General features: G+C 44.5%; 1 protein-coding gene and 1 long non-coding RNA gene across 3 annotated transcripts in view; both read right to left on the bottom strand.

Annotated features, from left to right (window-relative positions):
- Positions 1-13,617, bottom strand: part of plpp3 (phospholipid phosphatase 3) — a 40,358-nt gene extending 26,741 nt beyond the window's left edge. Inside the window, exon 1 of one of the 2 annotated variants that reach the window (XM_036141454.1) lies at positions 13,108-13,617. In XM_036141454.1, the coding sequence (XP_035997347.1) occupies positions 13,108-13,246 (139 nt within the window). In that variant the 5' untranslated portion in view covers positions 13,247-13,617. The remainder of the gene's footprint in view (positions 1-13,107) is intronic. The other variant, XM_021318397.2, reaches the window with a different exon arrangement.
- LOC118564192 lies at positions 2,606-10,985 on the bottom strand. Its single transcript, XR_004931709.1, has 2 exons — positions 10,182-10,985; positions 2,606-10,115 (listed from the first exon to the last, which is right to left on the bottom strand). It is a non-coding gene; the product is annotated as an uncharacterized LOC118564192 (long non-coding RNA).
- Positions 13,618-17,501: the final 3,884 nt, after the last annotated feature.

The raw sequence follows: 17,501 nt of genomic DNA, 5'->3' as shown, positions 1-17,501 counted from the left end.
CTAAGGCAGAGCAAAAGCTAATAAAATAAAATTGTTTTGCATTTTAAATTGCCTTCATTTTCAATCATACAGTTACCCTGACCAGATGATGGGATTGCACGTCCTCCTACAACCATTTACTGTCTAAATAACTATCCACTTCTTTTTAAATAGCCATCCCAACCAAATGTGACTGTAATTTAAAGGTAGGATGTTTCTGCAACTAAAGTCTGCTAGGGGCTTGGCCCCTCTTAAAACTAGTTATCCGCCTTCCCTCCCAGGAACCAACTAATCTACATTTTTGCTAAATGAAGGAATTAAGAACTTCATCTACAATAAGATATTAATGTCTTATAATCTCTAAAACAGAATCTCACTTTGAAGATGCTGAATTATGTCTTCAAGCCTGCAAGCGGTGGTGTCAGGACATATGACCTCTTTTATGGTGGAAGAATAAAGCACAAGAGACCTTCTGAGAGTCCTGTTGACCCAAACGGAGCAAGAGCGAGAGATGGGGGAGTGTCAGAGAGACAGAGAAAGGAAAAAGAGAAAGAAGTGGGCAGGGCCGTTGGCAAAGGCTTGTGGGGCATCACTGAATTAAAAAAGCATCCATTTTACTAGCTCTGTCATGTAGTCAGGAACATTTAGAAATGACTCACATTTGTCAAATCCCTAAAAAAGGGGGAAAGTCCAGCTTTGATTTCACTACGCCCAAGGAGGAAACAGCTCTTTCAACCCATTCACCTATATTATTTTGTTTTACTTTGTTGGAGATCTTTTACATTTGGTGCTGTTAGCGCAAATTAGCCTTGCAAGTTATCAAGCCACAGAACTGTTTTGAATGCCAAAAACAGGCGCCAGAGATTAATCAGACCCTACAAAAATCACCTACCAAGTCCAAGATGGAGAAAGGGGGAAGAACGAACAAAGTGAGAGCGCAGCGTCCAAAGTGGGTGGCTTGTTGGGTTTGGGAAAGGTTCTATTTGTCTTATCAGATTCTAACATGCATTTCTCTCTTTCAGCCCATGAGGAGAAACACTGGAAAACCGCTAAAGGCTACATACCGCAGGTCAGGGGGAGGCTTTTCTATTTGGCTGCTTGAATGGGCTGTTTTTATTGCCGAGGTTACGGCAGGGCTTTTATTCATATGTGCATGTGTGTGTGTGTGTGAGAGCGAGTGCACAGCAGTGGTATATATATATTTTTTTTCCATCTGCAAATTCACTCACATGTTCACACTAGGCTGCCTGAGAGAAATTGTCTCTGAAATCCATCCATTTGTGTTTTTATGCAAAATATGCGTGCGTGTTTATTCAAACTGTGGGTTTATATAGGTTACTAGCAGTGCTCGTGTATGTGTGTGTTTGTTTGTGTGTGTGTGTACATATGTTTATGTGATGGGATTATCCAGCTGGGCCTCCATTTTGATTGGCTTTGGAGTTAAATTTAGTACAGCAGGTTAGATGTTCTATTATTGAAGCCAACCAGAGAGTAAGAACGTGTGCCTACCTCGGGGAAACCTTTGGAAATTGATTCAAATTCCAAAGTTGTTTTTTTTTTTACTTTTTTAATTACTTATTTGTGTGAAGAAGGATCAAGAGGTCTCCATTATTTAGAGATTTATTACAGAACAGGAAATAATAGCCCTTCTAATGCCAGCCAGAGCTCTGTGTCCCATTCAAAGGTTAATTCTTCCTGACACGGAACTAATGTCCCCGCAGAATAACACCTGCATGTCCGCCGAGACTCCACTGACGACCTCTCACGACTCGCTCATCGTTCTCTATTGACATTTTAATGTGCTTCCATGGCTTTTTGGGGCCGAACTGGAATGATATTGTGATTACGGCAAGCGAGCCCTATCGTCAACAATGAGTGAGGGGGTGAATGGGAGGCGGAGCAGGCCAGAGGAAGAAGTATTGTGGTCCAGGCTAATGGAGGATTTCCTCCTCCTGTCTCTCCTGCACACCCATTTGACCTTTCCTGACGAAGAGTGGGAGAATGCAGGGGAAGGGTACAGAGGGCGGAGGCCACAGTGGACTTGACTTCATAGACTCGCTCAATAAATCAATGAAAATTTGCCTTATTCTCTCCTTTTATTTTTTTCACTGTGCGTTTAGTTGATTCAAATTAGGTTGGACTGCCAGTGATCTAGTTTTGAACGCCTTAAATGAGTCTAATGAAGAATGGCGACCTATTGAGTGCTTAACACTACCATGTGTTCCTGAGCTGAGTATGCTGGATTTAGGATTATAATAAATAAACTGTTTACGTAACAATTTATGTCAACGTTTCTCGATGCGAACCCCAGGACGACCTGTTTTACACTTAAATGTTTGCGGTGTGCTCTTAGAGCGGGTCAACACATCCAGCTCACGACACATTACACTATACTGGCTTCACGAGAATGAGAGGGGATGAGACTTTAGCAAAACGTTTAAAAAACAATAAGAATGCCAAAATTCTGGTTTCAGAAATAGATGATATAAGCTTTGTTTGAGCGCATCTGTTACATTGTGGGATAATCCATCCCAGGTTTGATGGTGCAGCTTTCTTGCCTGCCCTTGTCCATCCTAGGGTGGTTCTAATGCCAATCAAAATCAGACCCTTAAAAGTAATTAGTGTTTTATTATTGTTGTTTGGTTTGACAGGGCTCCATGTCATTTGGGACAACTCAAGCACTACTTCCTTTCTTATTTCAAAATAAAGACTGCAATTTCTACAGGCGGACAGTACTTGTTGGCATGTTGTGCCATTTCATAGTGGCAAGATCTCAACCCACCCCTAATGGAGATCTGATACGTTTCCTTATTTATCTTTGCTCCAAGAGTCTTGAGGAAACCACTGTCATGTTTTTTTTAACACTCGGATATGGATGAAATCGCACACTCTCTCCAACAAAATCTGCACTCTATAACTTTCTGAAGTGGTGTATGTTGCTAAGCAGCAGAATGGGTGGATATTATGTTGTGGTAATATGATCTGTGTGACACCTCTGTGCATAATGGGATGTGAGAGAGAGAGAGAGAGAGAGAGAGAGAGAGAGAGAGAGAGACTAGAAGAATAACGCTGTACGGACCTTTTGAGTAAGGAAATGTTTGATTCCTTCTACGAGCTGCGAACCACAGTGCAGCAGCAATGTGTATCTGCCAGTGGAGCATGTTTGCCTGGCTGTGATTAGCGCTGTGTGCAAACAATGAGATCGAGGGTTTCTGATAAGGATAAGATAAGCGGTGGCTAGCTTCCAAGAGCACTTGTTGGTGGATGTAGTCTTGCTACAGTGAAGGCTGGAACACGAGAGGCTTTCAGGGAATAGGGTGCCTAATTTGATCGAGGTTCATGACAAACCACTCGGGAGATAACTACAGAGCTATGGGTCAGCAGAGAGCGCTGCAACGTTGCCAGGGCACTGTGGCGCGGCAGGCAAGGGCCACAAATGTCACAGTGACACTGCCTATGGCGCTTTATCTGTGGGAGAGTGGCGCTGGGTGTGTGGCTGTTAAAGTAAATTACTGTGGTTCCACTGGCAACGTCGGCAAAGCCTCTCTCGAGCAGTTTCAAGTTGTCGACCACAAGGACTTTAACAACGTCCTTGCAATCCAAATAAACAATCTGGGCTCCATAAAAACCACCCGTGCTCCATGCGTTTTTACATAATCGCTGTTTAGAAAAAAGGTAAACTCATTATGAACGAGCTCAAGCAGGCACAATGACACGCCGATACAGATGTTTGGCTCAGGATTTCACTTTGTTGTTTCCACTTGCTGCTCACACACACACACATACACACACACACGGTGACACACAGGAGTGGCTGAGGTCAGCAGAGTCGAGTACACAGTGAATCCCTGTCCTTTTCCCCCGTCAGTGTGTGAATGCCGCGGCGAACGGGGGGCCGCCGGCTGAAACATGTGCTTACTCAGAGAGATTTTATTCACAGGAATGAATGCCTTTAACACACAGGCATCGGTCGGGACACTCTCGAGGGGGACTCCTACCAGCAGGCACCTGCGCAGGCAGCCTCTGAGTGCTGCTTCCGGGCCCCTCTGTTGCAGCTAGCTAGGGGGCTCATAATGAGGGGCTGCCTCGTTCAGCACTGTTTCTTTCTCTCGTCCGCATTTCCCTGCATGTGTGGAAAGAGAGGGTAATAATGTGTTTAAGGAAGCTCAGTTACAGCTCTAACGTTTTAAGGTGCAGCGCGAATGTGCAGCTGCTCCAATGAAGTGTAACCCGAGCAGGGCCCGGGGGGCTAACGGGGGGCCAGTGGGCTGGCAAGGCAATTCTCTGGTATTGCCATAATGCTATTATTACCTTCTCACACAATAGATTGGCTGCGGAGAGGAAGGATTCCCACTCTTTGAAATCTGATGCCTCTTGTTTAAACTGAAGAGGTGCAAAACTTGGTCCTAGTGTCGCAGCTTTACAAATACACAGAGTCCAGTAAAAGTATTCATACTACTGGATTTTCTTCCCGTTGCAACCACAAACTGCAGCGTATTTTATTGGATTTTCACGTGATAAACCGATTCAAACTAGTGCATAATTGGGAAGTGGAAGGGAAATGATCCATTGTTTGCAAATATCTTTGCAACAAAAGTCTATAAAGCATGGGATGGGATTTATATTCACTCTCCTTAATTCTGATACCCCTGAATAATATCCTGCTCCCTTCAGAAGGCACCTGTTTAGAAAGGAATAAAAACTGAGTAATTTAATCTCACTGAATTTCCAGCTGTTCTGCGAAGGCCTGGGAGGTTTGTTAGAGAACATTAATGAACAGACAGCATTGTGGAGACCAAAGAACCAAGCAAACAGGTCAGGCAGGAGGTTGGGGAGCAGCAACAAGGTTAGCTTTTCACAGTGCACTGTTTAGTCCATTATCTGATAATAGAAACAGGTAAAAATACTTAATCAGTAGCTTGACTGAAAGAGGAAGAAGTGAATGGCCCGGGTCGGTAATTTAACCCAGAACAGCTCAAGACTTTCAGCCTCTGTACATGACCCACCTTCTTTAGTGCTGAGTCACAATATTTCTTTTTTTAAATATTTACTATTGGATATATGTAACCACAATATCTAATTATATTATTACTTTCTAAAATGAGGACGAATTTAATTTCTTAATTTTTCATTTTTACATCTGAAAACATGTTTTAGTTTGTTATGAAGAGCCATTGTGGAGGGTTTAAAGAGCCACCTGCTGCTCCAGAGCTGCTGGTTGCTGAACCCTGACCCAAACAGAAAGGCCACGGAAAGGAGAGCATGAATCAGCATGAACCCATGGTGACTCCGGAGAAGTTGCACCTGAAGCTCAGATGGGATGATCTGAACACAGGACAATTAGTCCTGCACTCATATGGTCAAATGGGACAAAAGTAAAATTTTTAGACCTGCGTGCAAAGAGAACTAATACCGCAGTCCCATTAAACTTTCATGCCCACCGTGATATGTGGTGGTGGCAGCATCACATAGGGAGGATGCTCTTCTTCAGCAGGGGATAGAGCTGGTGCAATCCGAGGGGGAGATGGATGAAGCTAAAGATAGGGCAATGCTGAAACCTGATAGGCTGCAAAAGACTTGGGCGGAGGCTCACATTCCAGCCGCAGTACATCCCTAAACAAAAAGCAACACTGACGCTGCAACGATCCACGTAAACATTTCGAATCCAGGTGACATATTTCTTCCCCTTTAAACTTTTGTGTAACTTTGTTTTGTGCCCGTGTCACGACCAAATGTGATAAATGCTTTTGTGTCGCTAAGGAACACTTCTGCAAGCCTCTGTATCACGGGCCGCCTTTAGCCGAAGAGAACGAGTGTAAGAATCGGTGCTACAGTGTGAACGCTTTGCTGAGTTTCACGGCGGCCTCCGCTCTTCACTGTATGCAAACAGGATAAGGCTCAGTAGCTCCAACTCAGATAAGGCCAGCGCCAATAAAGATGCTGACCCGATTGCCACACGGCGCTGAGAAGATAAGAGCCGCTACTAGACAATACGGCAAGAAGCGGCAACAGCAATGAGCCAGTGGTACGTAATCAAGTGGCCTCGAGCACTCAGCGAGGAGTTACTTATGCCCTCTCATCCTTATCCCATTCACTCCCCCCCCCCCCCCCCCCCTCCATCTCATCCTCCGTCTGTCTGCCACCGGCCTACTGGTCCTCATTAACAAAACAAAGAGCGCTGAGATGAATCAAAAGGGCCATTGTTCTCAGCGAAACAGTGAAACCCCCCCCCCTCCCAAACTTTCTCTCTCCTCAATATGTGGATGCACACAAAATACAGAGGATAGTAACGCTGTAAGAGAAAGCGACAGACAGAGGGGGCCTGTGTAGCAGCAGGGAGGCCCCACTTGCGGACACGGAGAGAAGTAATGAGGCCTACGGCTTCACGTCGTCTGCTGCCTCGGCTCTGACTGACAATGAAGGCTTCAGAGCATCTTTGTCTCCGCCCCAAAACTCGCTCCATGACGCCAACAATATGGAGATACAGAGCAGAAAAACAGAAGTCTGAAAGACTTACTTTTCTAGTTGTGAACATCTAGAACCCTCACGATTTACCTTACTGCCCACACAGAAAACGCCATAAGATATACATTTAGGTTACTTTCTGGAAACTTCAACACAAGCTCACAACACATGCACGGGTCAGTGCCGACAAAGGTTTACAGCAGGGGTCCTTCCCAGTAATCCAAAAGGCTCTAAATAAGCGGTCTGTAGGTGTTTACACTGGAGGGATATAATCACAGGCGACAGCGTGGAAAGATTCAGGAGGAACTGAGGCTTTACTGCTCCCCCCGTTGGAGAAGTGCAAGCGACAGGCCCTTGTCTTCGCTTTATTGTGCCGTGCGACTGTTTGCCGGGACAGTGGGTTGAAAGAGACGAATGTGTCTGGCCCCTGTAAAGAATCAAGGCTGATGCCTTCGGCTGGTCCACGGGAACCACGGGGGACCCGGGGACGAACGCAAACACACAACAGATCGGACCGCATATGACTTTCATATGCTTCCCACAGGACGCTTCCACCCGCAGGCCCCTACTGTCCATTTAATGACAGCTCCTAGCCTCTAAATCTACATCACGAGCCACTAAAACACACACACACTCACTCACACCCATGCGCCTTTAATCACACCCCTGTGCAGACACTACCCCAGGGGGAGGGAGGGTTGGTGTTTTAACTCGTGCAGCAGCCAGCCACATGTCCCAGCGACGGGCCGAACACGCTACAGAGACGCGTCTCCCGTTATTAGCCCGTCTGCTCTCCATCACATCACACACAGACACACATTCAGGCACAAATGCCCCTTTTTTGCATACCGTGCATTCTTGGGGAGGTGGTAGCCGCTGTTGCCACAAACATCTGCTGATCTTTATCTTCTTACATAATACAGTGATTCTGCTCTGCCAGAGGACGGTCGTCACCTTCTTAAGGCGTCCTTATCTCACCTTGGCCTGCAGCCACGGGACGGACACCACACACTGTCCCCCACAGGTCGGTGTTTAAAGGTACACACAGCAACGTAATCGCGCCTGGAGAAGCACCTCTTGAACTTTACCACATGTTGCCCCCTCTTAGAACCACAAACTACAATGGAAATTGGTTTTATGGCTTTCGTGTGAACAACCAACATGTAGTAGGGCATAATTGTGGAGCGGAAGAAAGGTTTTCCAAATAAAAACTGGAAAGGTGTGGCCTCATTAACTCTGATACCCCCGAAATGTAAACCAGCACAATCAACTCCCTTCAGAAGATACGCGTGTGTAAATTTGAATTCCGCTGATTCAGGCCTCGGGGATCTGTCAGAGAACATCAGGGAACCAACGGCATCATGTAAAGAAGCCATAAAACATTGTTCCTCTTTTCTCCCATTTCTCCGTTATGCACCACTCGCTGTTGGTCCAACACAGAATATCCCAGTGAAATACAGTTTTTTGGACGTTTTCGGGTTGTAACGCCACCAAAGATATAACTGTCTGTGTACCACAAACCATTTACCTTTTTACGAGTCGGTTTTCTGCAAGAGACCTTTATCTGTTAATCAGGCACAGGACATGCCAGCATTACTACTATAACTTTTACCACAGGAAACATGAGGGGGTTCGGTCATCCGTCATTTGTGGGAAGTGATCAGATCTGACAAAATATCATATTATGTTACTTCAGACCTGACAGGACATTCCCTTTCCCCAGCTAAACATGCTCCTGTGAATTGACAGCATAAGCAAGAAAACGTTGCTTTTGGTCCCCGCGGCCTCATGCAGCTCTAAGCATATTTGCCCTTAGATTAAGGTCAGGAGCTTTGGATGGGAGCCTATATTTGGGTTTATGCAGCGAGGACCTCCCGCTTTCTGTTTGATTACAGTTTTCCATGCAGACACTTGGTAAATAGTAGTTATCTGCTGCTCTCTGAAAGCCGGGTTTCTAGGAAGTGCCACACAATCCTTCACTTTAAATGGGACTTCTTTTCTAGAGCTTGTGAAACAAGAAAAGGAAAGCTTAAATGCGAGTTGTTCTTCTGTCAAGAACAACTAAAATAAGGAAGGAGTGACGGAAGGGCTGGAAAGGGAGGGGAAGGGGATGCTGGACTGTGAGAGGAGGGAGGGAAAAAAAAGGGACAGGATCTCATTTCACAACCACACCTTCCTCCGACCTACACTACCTTTCCGTTTCCCACCCTTTCCTGAGCTCCACGACACACGCATCCTGTGCCCCCTGGCCCACTCACTCCCCTAGATATCCCACCAAGAGTCTCTGGGCCGATGAAGAATTTGAAAAATTCTGGGAAACGTTTGCTCCGACTTAAACACCTGGAGGGGTACAGGTTAAATCTCGAGGGAGCGGAGGTGAGAGATATAAGGTCAGTGCTTCGGGGGCCAGTACGGAAATGTACAGTCCCTGTTGTGCGCAGGACGTAATGCTCTATAGTTCACAGAACCGTGGATAAGGAATGTGAAATGCTTGTGGCAGTTTTAAGACTCTGCATAAGCCTTTAAAATGCAACCCACAGGGCCGCAATCACATCGGTCCTGGACAGTCCCAAACGCTCGGTCTTTATCTCACATTCATAAAGCATGTCTGCACACACGCAACCACGCAACCACACGGTACACTATTTTCCTTTGCATTGTGTAAAAACTCAGTCGGACTTAAAGCGTGGCCCCGCATTTAGAAAGCCCGGTTTCCTGAGAGCTGGAGTGGCCGTCGCCTTCGTCCGAGTGTTTTCACAATAAACATGTTGCGAAACTGCACGCCGGAGGTTTCAGCGGACAGTGCGTCGCCAAACGGCAGAGAACAAAACCCCGCAGTCTGTGTATTTATAGTGTTGCTCTGTAAGGGTTGGAAGGCGATCCAGGGTGCAATCAGCACTTGAAGCTTGGGGCCCAGCTGCCAGGATCATAAGTGGGGACTCTGGGCTCCAGCTAAGTGTTGAGGAGACTTTGGCTTCGTCTTTTTCTGTTTGCGTATGTAATCTCAGCCTCAATTACATGTGTATTGTAATGTCCCCCTTACAGTTTTCCTCTCCTTTTTTTTTTATCAAACTCACATGTTTAAAATCCTTAAATGTTTTTTTTTTTAATCAGACAAAAAATAAGCTGAGCAAACCCAAAACGCAACTTTCAAATGGTTTATTAAGGGGAAAAAAGGCTACCTAAGCCAACCTGACCCTGTGTGAAAAAGTAATCACCACCTATACTGAATAACTGGTTGGGCCGTCTGGCGTTTACTGCATTCATTGAAACTGGCAATGAGTTGATCTACATCACTGTGGAGGAACTTTGACCCACTCTTCTCTGCAGAATTGTTGTAATTCAGCCATATTAGAGGGTTTTCCATCACAAGCCACCTTTTTAAGGCCCGGCTATGACAAATCAATCAAATTTAAGCCTTGGCTTTGACTCAGTTTGGTCAGTTAAAATTTTCTGTCGAGAGCCAGATTGATTGCTAATAACAAAATAATAGCTTTATTTATAAATCGCTTTTGTACAAAGCGCTGAACAGTTACAAGGAGATAAGAGACAAATTAAAACAGTTCAGATACAGATGTTCCCTTAAGTACAGCAGGGTCGAAGCAGCCAAGCAGACCCAGGCCATCACACTACCACCACTATGTTTGACTGTCGATATAATGTTCTTTATTCTGAAAAGCTGAGTTAGTTTACAACAGATGAAGCGACATGCAAACCTTTAAAAAGCTTTTTGTGACCTTCTGGATGAGTTTTGGTAGGACGGCCACTTCTGGAAGGGTTCTTCGTTGGTCCATGTTTTTTTTTTCCCATTTGCAGATAATGGATTTCACCGTGGTTCGCTGGAGGCCAAAAGCTTAAAAGATGGCTCTGTAACCTTTTCTAGACTAAAAGAGGTCAGTGGATTTAATTGGTTTCAGATTGGGGATTTTTTAGCCCGCTTCATGACAGGTTCTATTTGGGTGATTGCTTCATGCAGGTCTGGCACTAATCATGCCTGGAATGTGGCTGCTAAAACTGAACTCAGCTGTGCAAAAAAGTTGAATTGCAGCTTATCAGTGACTTAACAGAGACAATTATATATTTGCTCAGAGCCCGGTTGTTTTGGATAGCCTTTGCCTATTGTAAATGAAATCATCTTTGTTTTTACTCAGATTAATCTGATTTGAACATTTCTTTGATAATCTGTCACATATCAGCAACAACTTTAGTTCCTCACAGCCCTGTAAGCGTAGTTGTCTCGACCGATAGCTCTCCTGTTTGTTATAGATGACCAAACCTGTTTTGTGCAAAAAAGACTGATTAGCAGTGGCCACGGTTATGTGTTGGTTGGGGATTGGACCCCAGCTGGCCGATGTTAGCTAATTAAAGCTAATGGAGTATTAATGTATGAGCCGACTGAACGGTGCTAGCAACCTTTTTTTCTGATACACAGCGAACAAAAGCTGCGTGGCCAACAACACCAGGCCTGCATCTGAGCCCCCTGCCCGCCCGCCCGCATTCCTCGCTCCTCATTCAGAGCGCCTGATAACCCCCACCCTCCCTTCTGTTCTCTTTTTGCCTCCCCACCCCTACACCCACCTACCCCCCTAAACCGCTAAAGTGGGCCAACCAATAATCACCCAAGAGCCAGACTGTGTTTAGCATGACAAAGAAGAATTGGTGCGCTCATTTGTGATTGTGTATTTACAAAATGTGTGTCTCTGTGTGTGTGTGTTTACAGGCAGACATTTGTGTGTATGTGTGTGTGTGTGTGTGTGTGTGTGTTTGACTGTAGATGAACCAGCAAAGGAAGCTGGTTTATGCAGGAAATTCACTCCACATGTGCTCAGAGCTCTTCCAAACTTATACGAGCACACAGATGAAACGCTTGTATCTCTGTCCGGGGGTTCTCTAACAGGCAGAGCGATGTAAATGGAAAACTCTGCAAACGCCTGGCAGATCTGCTGTCACTGTTTTTTAAACGGGAACATGGAGCTAATCTGCACCATTTGTAGCAGCCTGGCTAATAAAAAGTTTGCTTCTGTGCAACAAAGTCAAAGTCCCTATTCATGTGGCGCTCCCACCTGCTCCTCTCAAGCCCACTCAGCCAGGCATCTCTGGCAGGTCAGCGAGGCATTCCTCTGCCCCAGCACCTGCTTAAGAAATTATTCCCTGGGACAGAAGAGGGAGTAGGAAAGTGATCAGGGGGCAGCTGGCCCGAAGTATGCAAGGGTTCTGGGAGAGTATGTGGAGAGAAGTTAAGCTCAACTCCCATAATCGCCTTCTGAAGAAAAGAAGAAAAGAAAAGGGGGCGACGGAGGGGATTGAAAACCCGGGGGCCGCGCTGGAGCTGGAAACTAAAGGGACCGGGCAACGGCGACAGCAGCCAAAAACCAAACCAGCCGTCAAAGAAACACACACACACACTAAGTCCAGAATCTCGAAGGGAAACACTCGCTGAATACTAAGTTAGGACCGAGTGCACAAACTGGACATCACACAAACAAGCTCAGACCACCGGCCTCGCCCCTCTTTCTGGGAACTGGACGTCAGCTGTAAGTCAATACTGACAACGGTCCGATTTTTCCCATCGACGTCCCTCATCTCTGAGCTAAAACATCTCTAGCTGGGAGGCACCTCTGGAGGTTAAAGTTCACATGAACAGGGTAACTGGGGCAAGCCATGGCAGACCCTGCTGGGAAGAGTGTGTGTGTGAGGGGGGGGGGGGGGCTATTTCGAGGCCAGTAATTGAGGGCAGGTTGGAGGAGACTGCAAAACATTTGAGCTGGAGACGCACACATCGGGCATTTCCTGCCAGTTATACCGTTTTCTATTTCACTTCCAATGTTACTGTTACGTCTCACCCAAATTGTCATCATCTAGGGACCGTAGTGCTTAAAAGAGAAACAGCCATGCATCATAGAAGCAGCAGCCTTGAATCCAACTGAAAGTGAAGGAATTACAATATTATCCTCAATTTTCCATCAAAGCAAATGAGATTTTTGTTTGTTTTGTTTTGTTTTTTTAAACTGAACTTCAAACGAAGTGCTTCGCTGTAAGTGCTGTAGGTTAATGCCTTTCTGGGCTCAAAATGATGCAAATTCCCAGGTTTGGAGCGGGTCAAGGGGGCAACTGACTGGTGCATCTGTAATGTGTGCCCCAGGCATGCTGGCAGGCTCCTGATGGAGCCACGGAGGCAGCCTGGATGCTTTGAAATGATCCCTACATTAGGCGATGACAGGACATTTCATTTTCTGCTGTCTCAGCTGAGAGAAAAAAAAAAAACACCTGCCAGTAACACAAATGCCAATTTTTGTTTCCGAATGGATGGGTTCAATGTTTTCAATATTCCTTTTTACACTTTTCTGTATAAAAACAAGTGTTTTGGAGAGGGGAGTGTGCGTGGACCGCTTTGCGTCCTTGGTTTCCCTCGCTTGGCACGGATGATAAGGGGATGCTGCTGCAGATTAACTTGTCGACCGCTTGCAGACAGCTGTTCAAAACTTTTGAAACGATAACGCCTTCAGTGGCCACCATCAAACAAGCGCGGCTAATGTTTTGTTTATCTACTTTGGGACTGTTTTTCATGTTGAATCAATGGGTGCAAAGTGCCAAGCCTTTGCATGAGAGCCCGTGCCATCTCTATGCAAACACTGGCAGCAGAGACATCTGACGGAAACTCACCGAGCAGGAGGCAGAAGATGTCGAGCGCCACGAGCAGCTTCTTCTTGCTTTTGTCCACGCCGTTGTTGTTGTTTAACGTGGAGCTTCCTCCGTTCCTTGTCTCTTGGGCCATCGCTTTCTCGTACACGTACTTTTGCATTGGAGAACTCGGCGCGTTTCGGCTCGCAAAATCCCGCAGCGCGCTGCAGGTCTCGGGAAGGAGTCCTTCTTCAAGTTCTAACTTTCTCCACTCTCGGGGATGTCGCAGAGTTTCCGGTCTGATGACTTTTGAAGAAGAAATGTAAAGGAAAAAAAAAGAATAATATAATAAACGAAAATTAAAAAAAAAAAGTTGAACGGATCCGCGCCAGTAAAAAAAAAAAAAGTTGTTTGCGGCCGGAATGAATGGGTAGCCCGCTCCCTCCTCTGTCGGTCTCAGCTCAAACTCTTGGAGTGAGAGAAAATTGCGCTGCCCATCGACAGCCGCGCTGGTTATATCAATCCTTCCTCTCCTCCGCCTCCTCCTCCTCCTCCTCCTGCTCTCTTCAAGTTCCCCCCGCAGCTTCAAGGCCCGGCCCTCCTCTTCTCTCTGCCATCCCCTGCATGGAAATCTTCCTGAGTGAGCTCTGATCGGGACAGGGGAAGCATCGGCCCCGTGGCTCCTGTACAGGCGCACTGCGCTCTGGGTCTCTTCAGAGTGTGGATAAAAACGATGCTATAGTAGATGATGTAGAAAAAAAAAACTCACATCATTAATTACTTATCTAATCAGTTTCTTTATATTAATGTTTGCATTAAAAAAAATCTATCTATCTATCTATCTATCTATCTATCTATCTATCTATCTATCTATCTATCTATCTATCTATCTATCTATCTATCTATCTATCTATCTATCTATCTATCTATCTATCTATCTATCTATCTATCTATCTATCTATCTATCTATCTATCTATCTATCTATCTATCTATCTGCAGTCATATTTAAATAACAACATTTGAGCAAGTGTTAAACATACTTTCCATTAAGTCCACATTTATGTATTAAGTTTTTTTTTATCTTTGTGATGTAAATTCTAATCCCAAATGTCGTGTTTTCGTTATATATAAGCCAGAAAACGTATCATTACTGTAACAGAAATAAAGGCTTTAAAACATAAGTGTGTGAGTAATTAAGCTGTATAGTGTGTTTACCCCAGTTAATTGGATTATTGAAACAACGTTGAAACAATGTTGAAACAAATTTACTTTTTCATTATGTTAATATTCTAATTCACTAAGTATGACTGTTTTAGCTCTAGCAGATATATTCCAACTGGAGAGATGTCCCAAAAACTCAAGCAGCCAGGGTGATCTATCTCGAGCACACACTGCCATCTAGTGGCTGAATACAAGTAATTCACCTTAACTCATTTATGAAATCATATCACTGCTGCTGGTTTTATCACAGTCAGTTTTACTTGTAAACTTTACGGACATAGAACAAGAATTTGAGTTTGTTTCGACGTTGCTCTCAATGTGTAAGACATTTAAAATTAAATATATATATTTGGTAACAAATATGGACACATTCAGTGTAGATGGCTTATACACAAAATAATAATTAGCAAAAGGAAGAAGAAGAATTTCATCACTATATAGTTATCCCCAATACTGATGAAATGGGGGGAAAGAATTCATGCCAGATTGGTCGAGCCCTGGGCTGACAGCGGCCGGCACTGGTACAGGTGACTGACAGGGGAAATTCTGACAGAGGAGAAGGAGAAATTTTGGAGTGAGCTAGAATATTCCCAGAGATAAGAGACTGGTGATAGGTGCAGATTTCAATGCCCATGTTGGAGCTGAGAGCAGAAGTGATGAGGAAGTGATGGGCAGGATTGGTATCCAAAACAGGAATAAAGATGGAGAGATGGTGGAAGACTTTTCAAAGTGGATGGAAATGGTTGTAGTGAACACTTTCTTCCAGAAGAGGAATGAACACAGAGTAAAACACAAAAAGAACAATCTGGATAAAATACTATTGCTAAAATACACCCCCATTTTAAACCTTGCCTTTTATCAGTATGATTATTGAAGAAGCTGTGTTTCAACAATTAAATACCTTCTTAACAATGACCAGCCACTTTGACATTTTCCAGTCAGATTTCCATGCTCACCACAATACAGAGACCACCCTTGTCAAGGTGTTCAGTGACATCTGTATCAATGCAGACTGTGGAAGAACCACAGTGCTGGTACTATTTGATCTGAGTGCAGCATTTGACATGGTTGATTACTCCATTCTATTGGAGTGGCTGGTTTAAATTGTACCTAAAGAACAGGAACATTGTAGGTAACTTTTACATCAGAGAACACAAAAATCAATTGTGAGGTTCCCCAAGGGTCCATCTTGGGTGCTCCCCCATTCAATGTCTACATGCTTCCTCTATCTCAAATTGTAAAAAAAAAAAAAAAAAAAAACAACACCATAAGTTATATGCAGACCACACACAGCTCTACATCACCATATCAGCAGGTGACTATGGACCCATTCAAGCGCTGAGTACATGCTTAGATGAAATCAATGCATGGATGTGCCAGAATTTTCTTCAGTTGAATAAAAACAAAGATGAAGTAATAATTTTTAGACCAAAGAAGGAGCAATCAAAGGTTAGCACACAGCTTCAGCTAATAACCACTAATCAGGCCCGAAATAGTGATGGACCCAGACCTGAACCTTCAAAGGCATCTAAAGACAATTACACTGTTGGCCTTCTATCACCTGAAGAACATTTCCAGACTTAGAGGACTAATGTCTCAGCAGGATCTCGAAAAACTAATCCATGCGTTCATCTTTAGTCAAACTGATTACTGCAATGGTGTCTTCACAGGTCTGCCTAAAACATCGATTAGACAGCTGCAGTTGATCCAAAATTCTGCTGCCCACATCCTCACTAAAACTAAGAAAGTAGACCCCCCCCCCCCCCACCCCCCACCCGACCCCCCAGTTCCGAAGTCTTTACACTGGCTCCCTCCCATCACTGGGAGTAGACTTAAAAATACTTCTGTTAGTCTATAAATCATTGAATGGTTTAGCATTAAAATACATCACATACTTGTTATCAGTGTATCAACCCTCCAGACCACTCAGGTCTTCTGGCTCAAACCTACTCTGTATACCCAGAACCCAAACCAAACATGGAGAAGCAACATTTCACTCCTATGCTCCACCTATCTGGAACGAAATCCCAGAAGACTGTAAACGTGCTGCAATCCTGAGTTCCTTTACGTAAGGCTAAGTTGCCTTTAAATGTTAATCTTCAATTCAAATTGTTGTAGTTAAATGAAACTTCATTAGATTAAGTGTGTAATCTAACTTCTATACTTTCCTTAATTTCTTATGTTCTGTTCATGTACAGCACTTTGAATTATCTTCTTACTAAAATGTGCTATACAAATAAACATCTCACAGGTAGAAGTAGACAGGTGAATTACATTTTGTGTAGATGATGTAACCTGAAGGAACTCAGTGACTGCAACGTAGTGGTTGGTGAAAGTGTTGTCAGACAGCACGGGATGGTGGCGTGTAGAATAACTGATGGTGAGAAAAAGGAAGATGACAAAGTGGTGGAGGCTGAGAACTAAAGATAGTTGTTTGGCTTTCAGGAGAGCGTTGGGACAGGAAGTAGAGTACTTGGCATGTCTTCTGGAAGGAATGTTAACAAAGAGACTTGGTGGTGGAATGAGGACCAACAGGAGTGTGTTCAGAGAATGAGATCAGCCAAGAAGTGGGATACTGTGAGGACTGATGGGAGTTGCCTGAAATTCAGCTTTAAATGAAGGTAGAGGTGTCTAAGGGCAAACAAAGAGCATATAATTACTCGTTGGAGAGGCTAGACATTATGGAGGAAGAGAGGGGTTTACACTGGTTGGTCCGGCACAGAGAGAGAGATGGGAAGAATGGTACAGTGGCTAATTGTTTGGATGGAAATGTCCTTAAAGATGTGAAGTGTGATGGGAATAGGGAAAATGAAAGGGAACAAAGAGCAGAAGAAGCAACCATTGTGAATGAGAAAGTAACAAAGATTAAAAGGATGAAGTCTGGAAGACATTGAAAAGAACGAAAAATGGAAAGGCAGTTGGCCCTGATTGTATGTTGGTGGAGGTAGGGGAGAGAGCTGTTCAAGGAGATCTTAGACAGGGAGAAGATGTCTGAGGAATGGGGAAGTGTGCTGGTACCAAACTCCAAGACTAAAGGAGATGTGCAAAGTTGTGGCAACTACAGAGGAATAAAGCTGATAAGTCAAACAATGAGGTTATGGCAAAGAGGAAGCTAGTCTGAGGTCATAAATGAGCAGCTGTGAGCAACAGTATGGTTTCATGGGAATAAGAAGTACTACAGATACAGCATTTGCTGTTGAGGTTGTTCATAGAG

Source organism: Fundulus heteroclitus, chromosome 9 (genome assembly GCF_011125445.2).
Source record: "Fundulus heteroclitus isolate FHET01 chromosome 9, MU-UCD_Fhet_4.1, whole genome shotgun sequence".
NCBI classification, from domain to species: domain Eukaryota; kingdom Metazoa; phylum Chordata; class Actinopteri; order Cyprinodontiformes; family Fundulidae; genus Fundulus; species Fundulus heteroclitus.
This window is presented reverse-complemented; position numbering and strand designations above follow the sequence as displayed.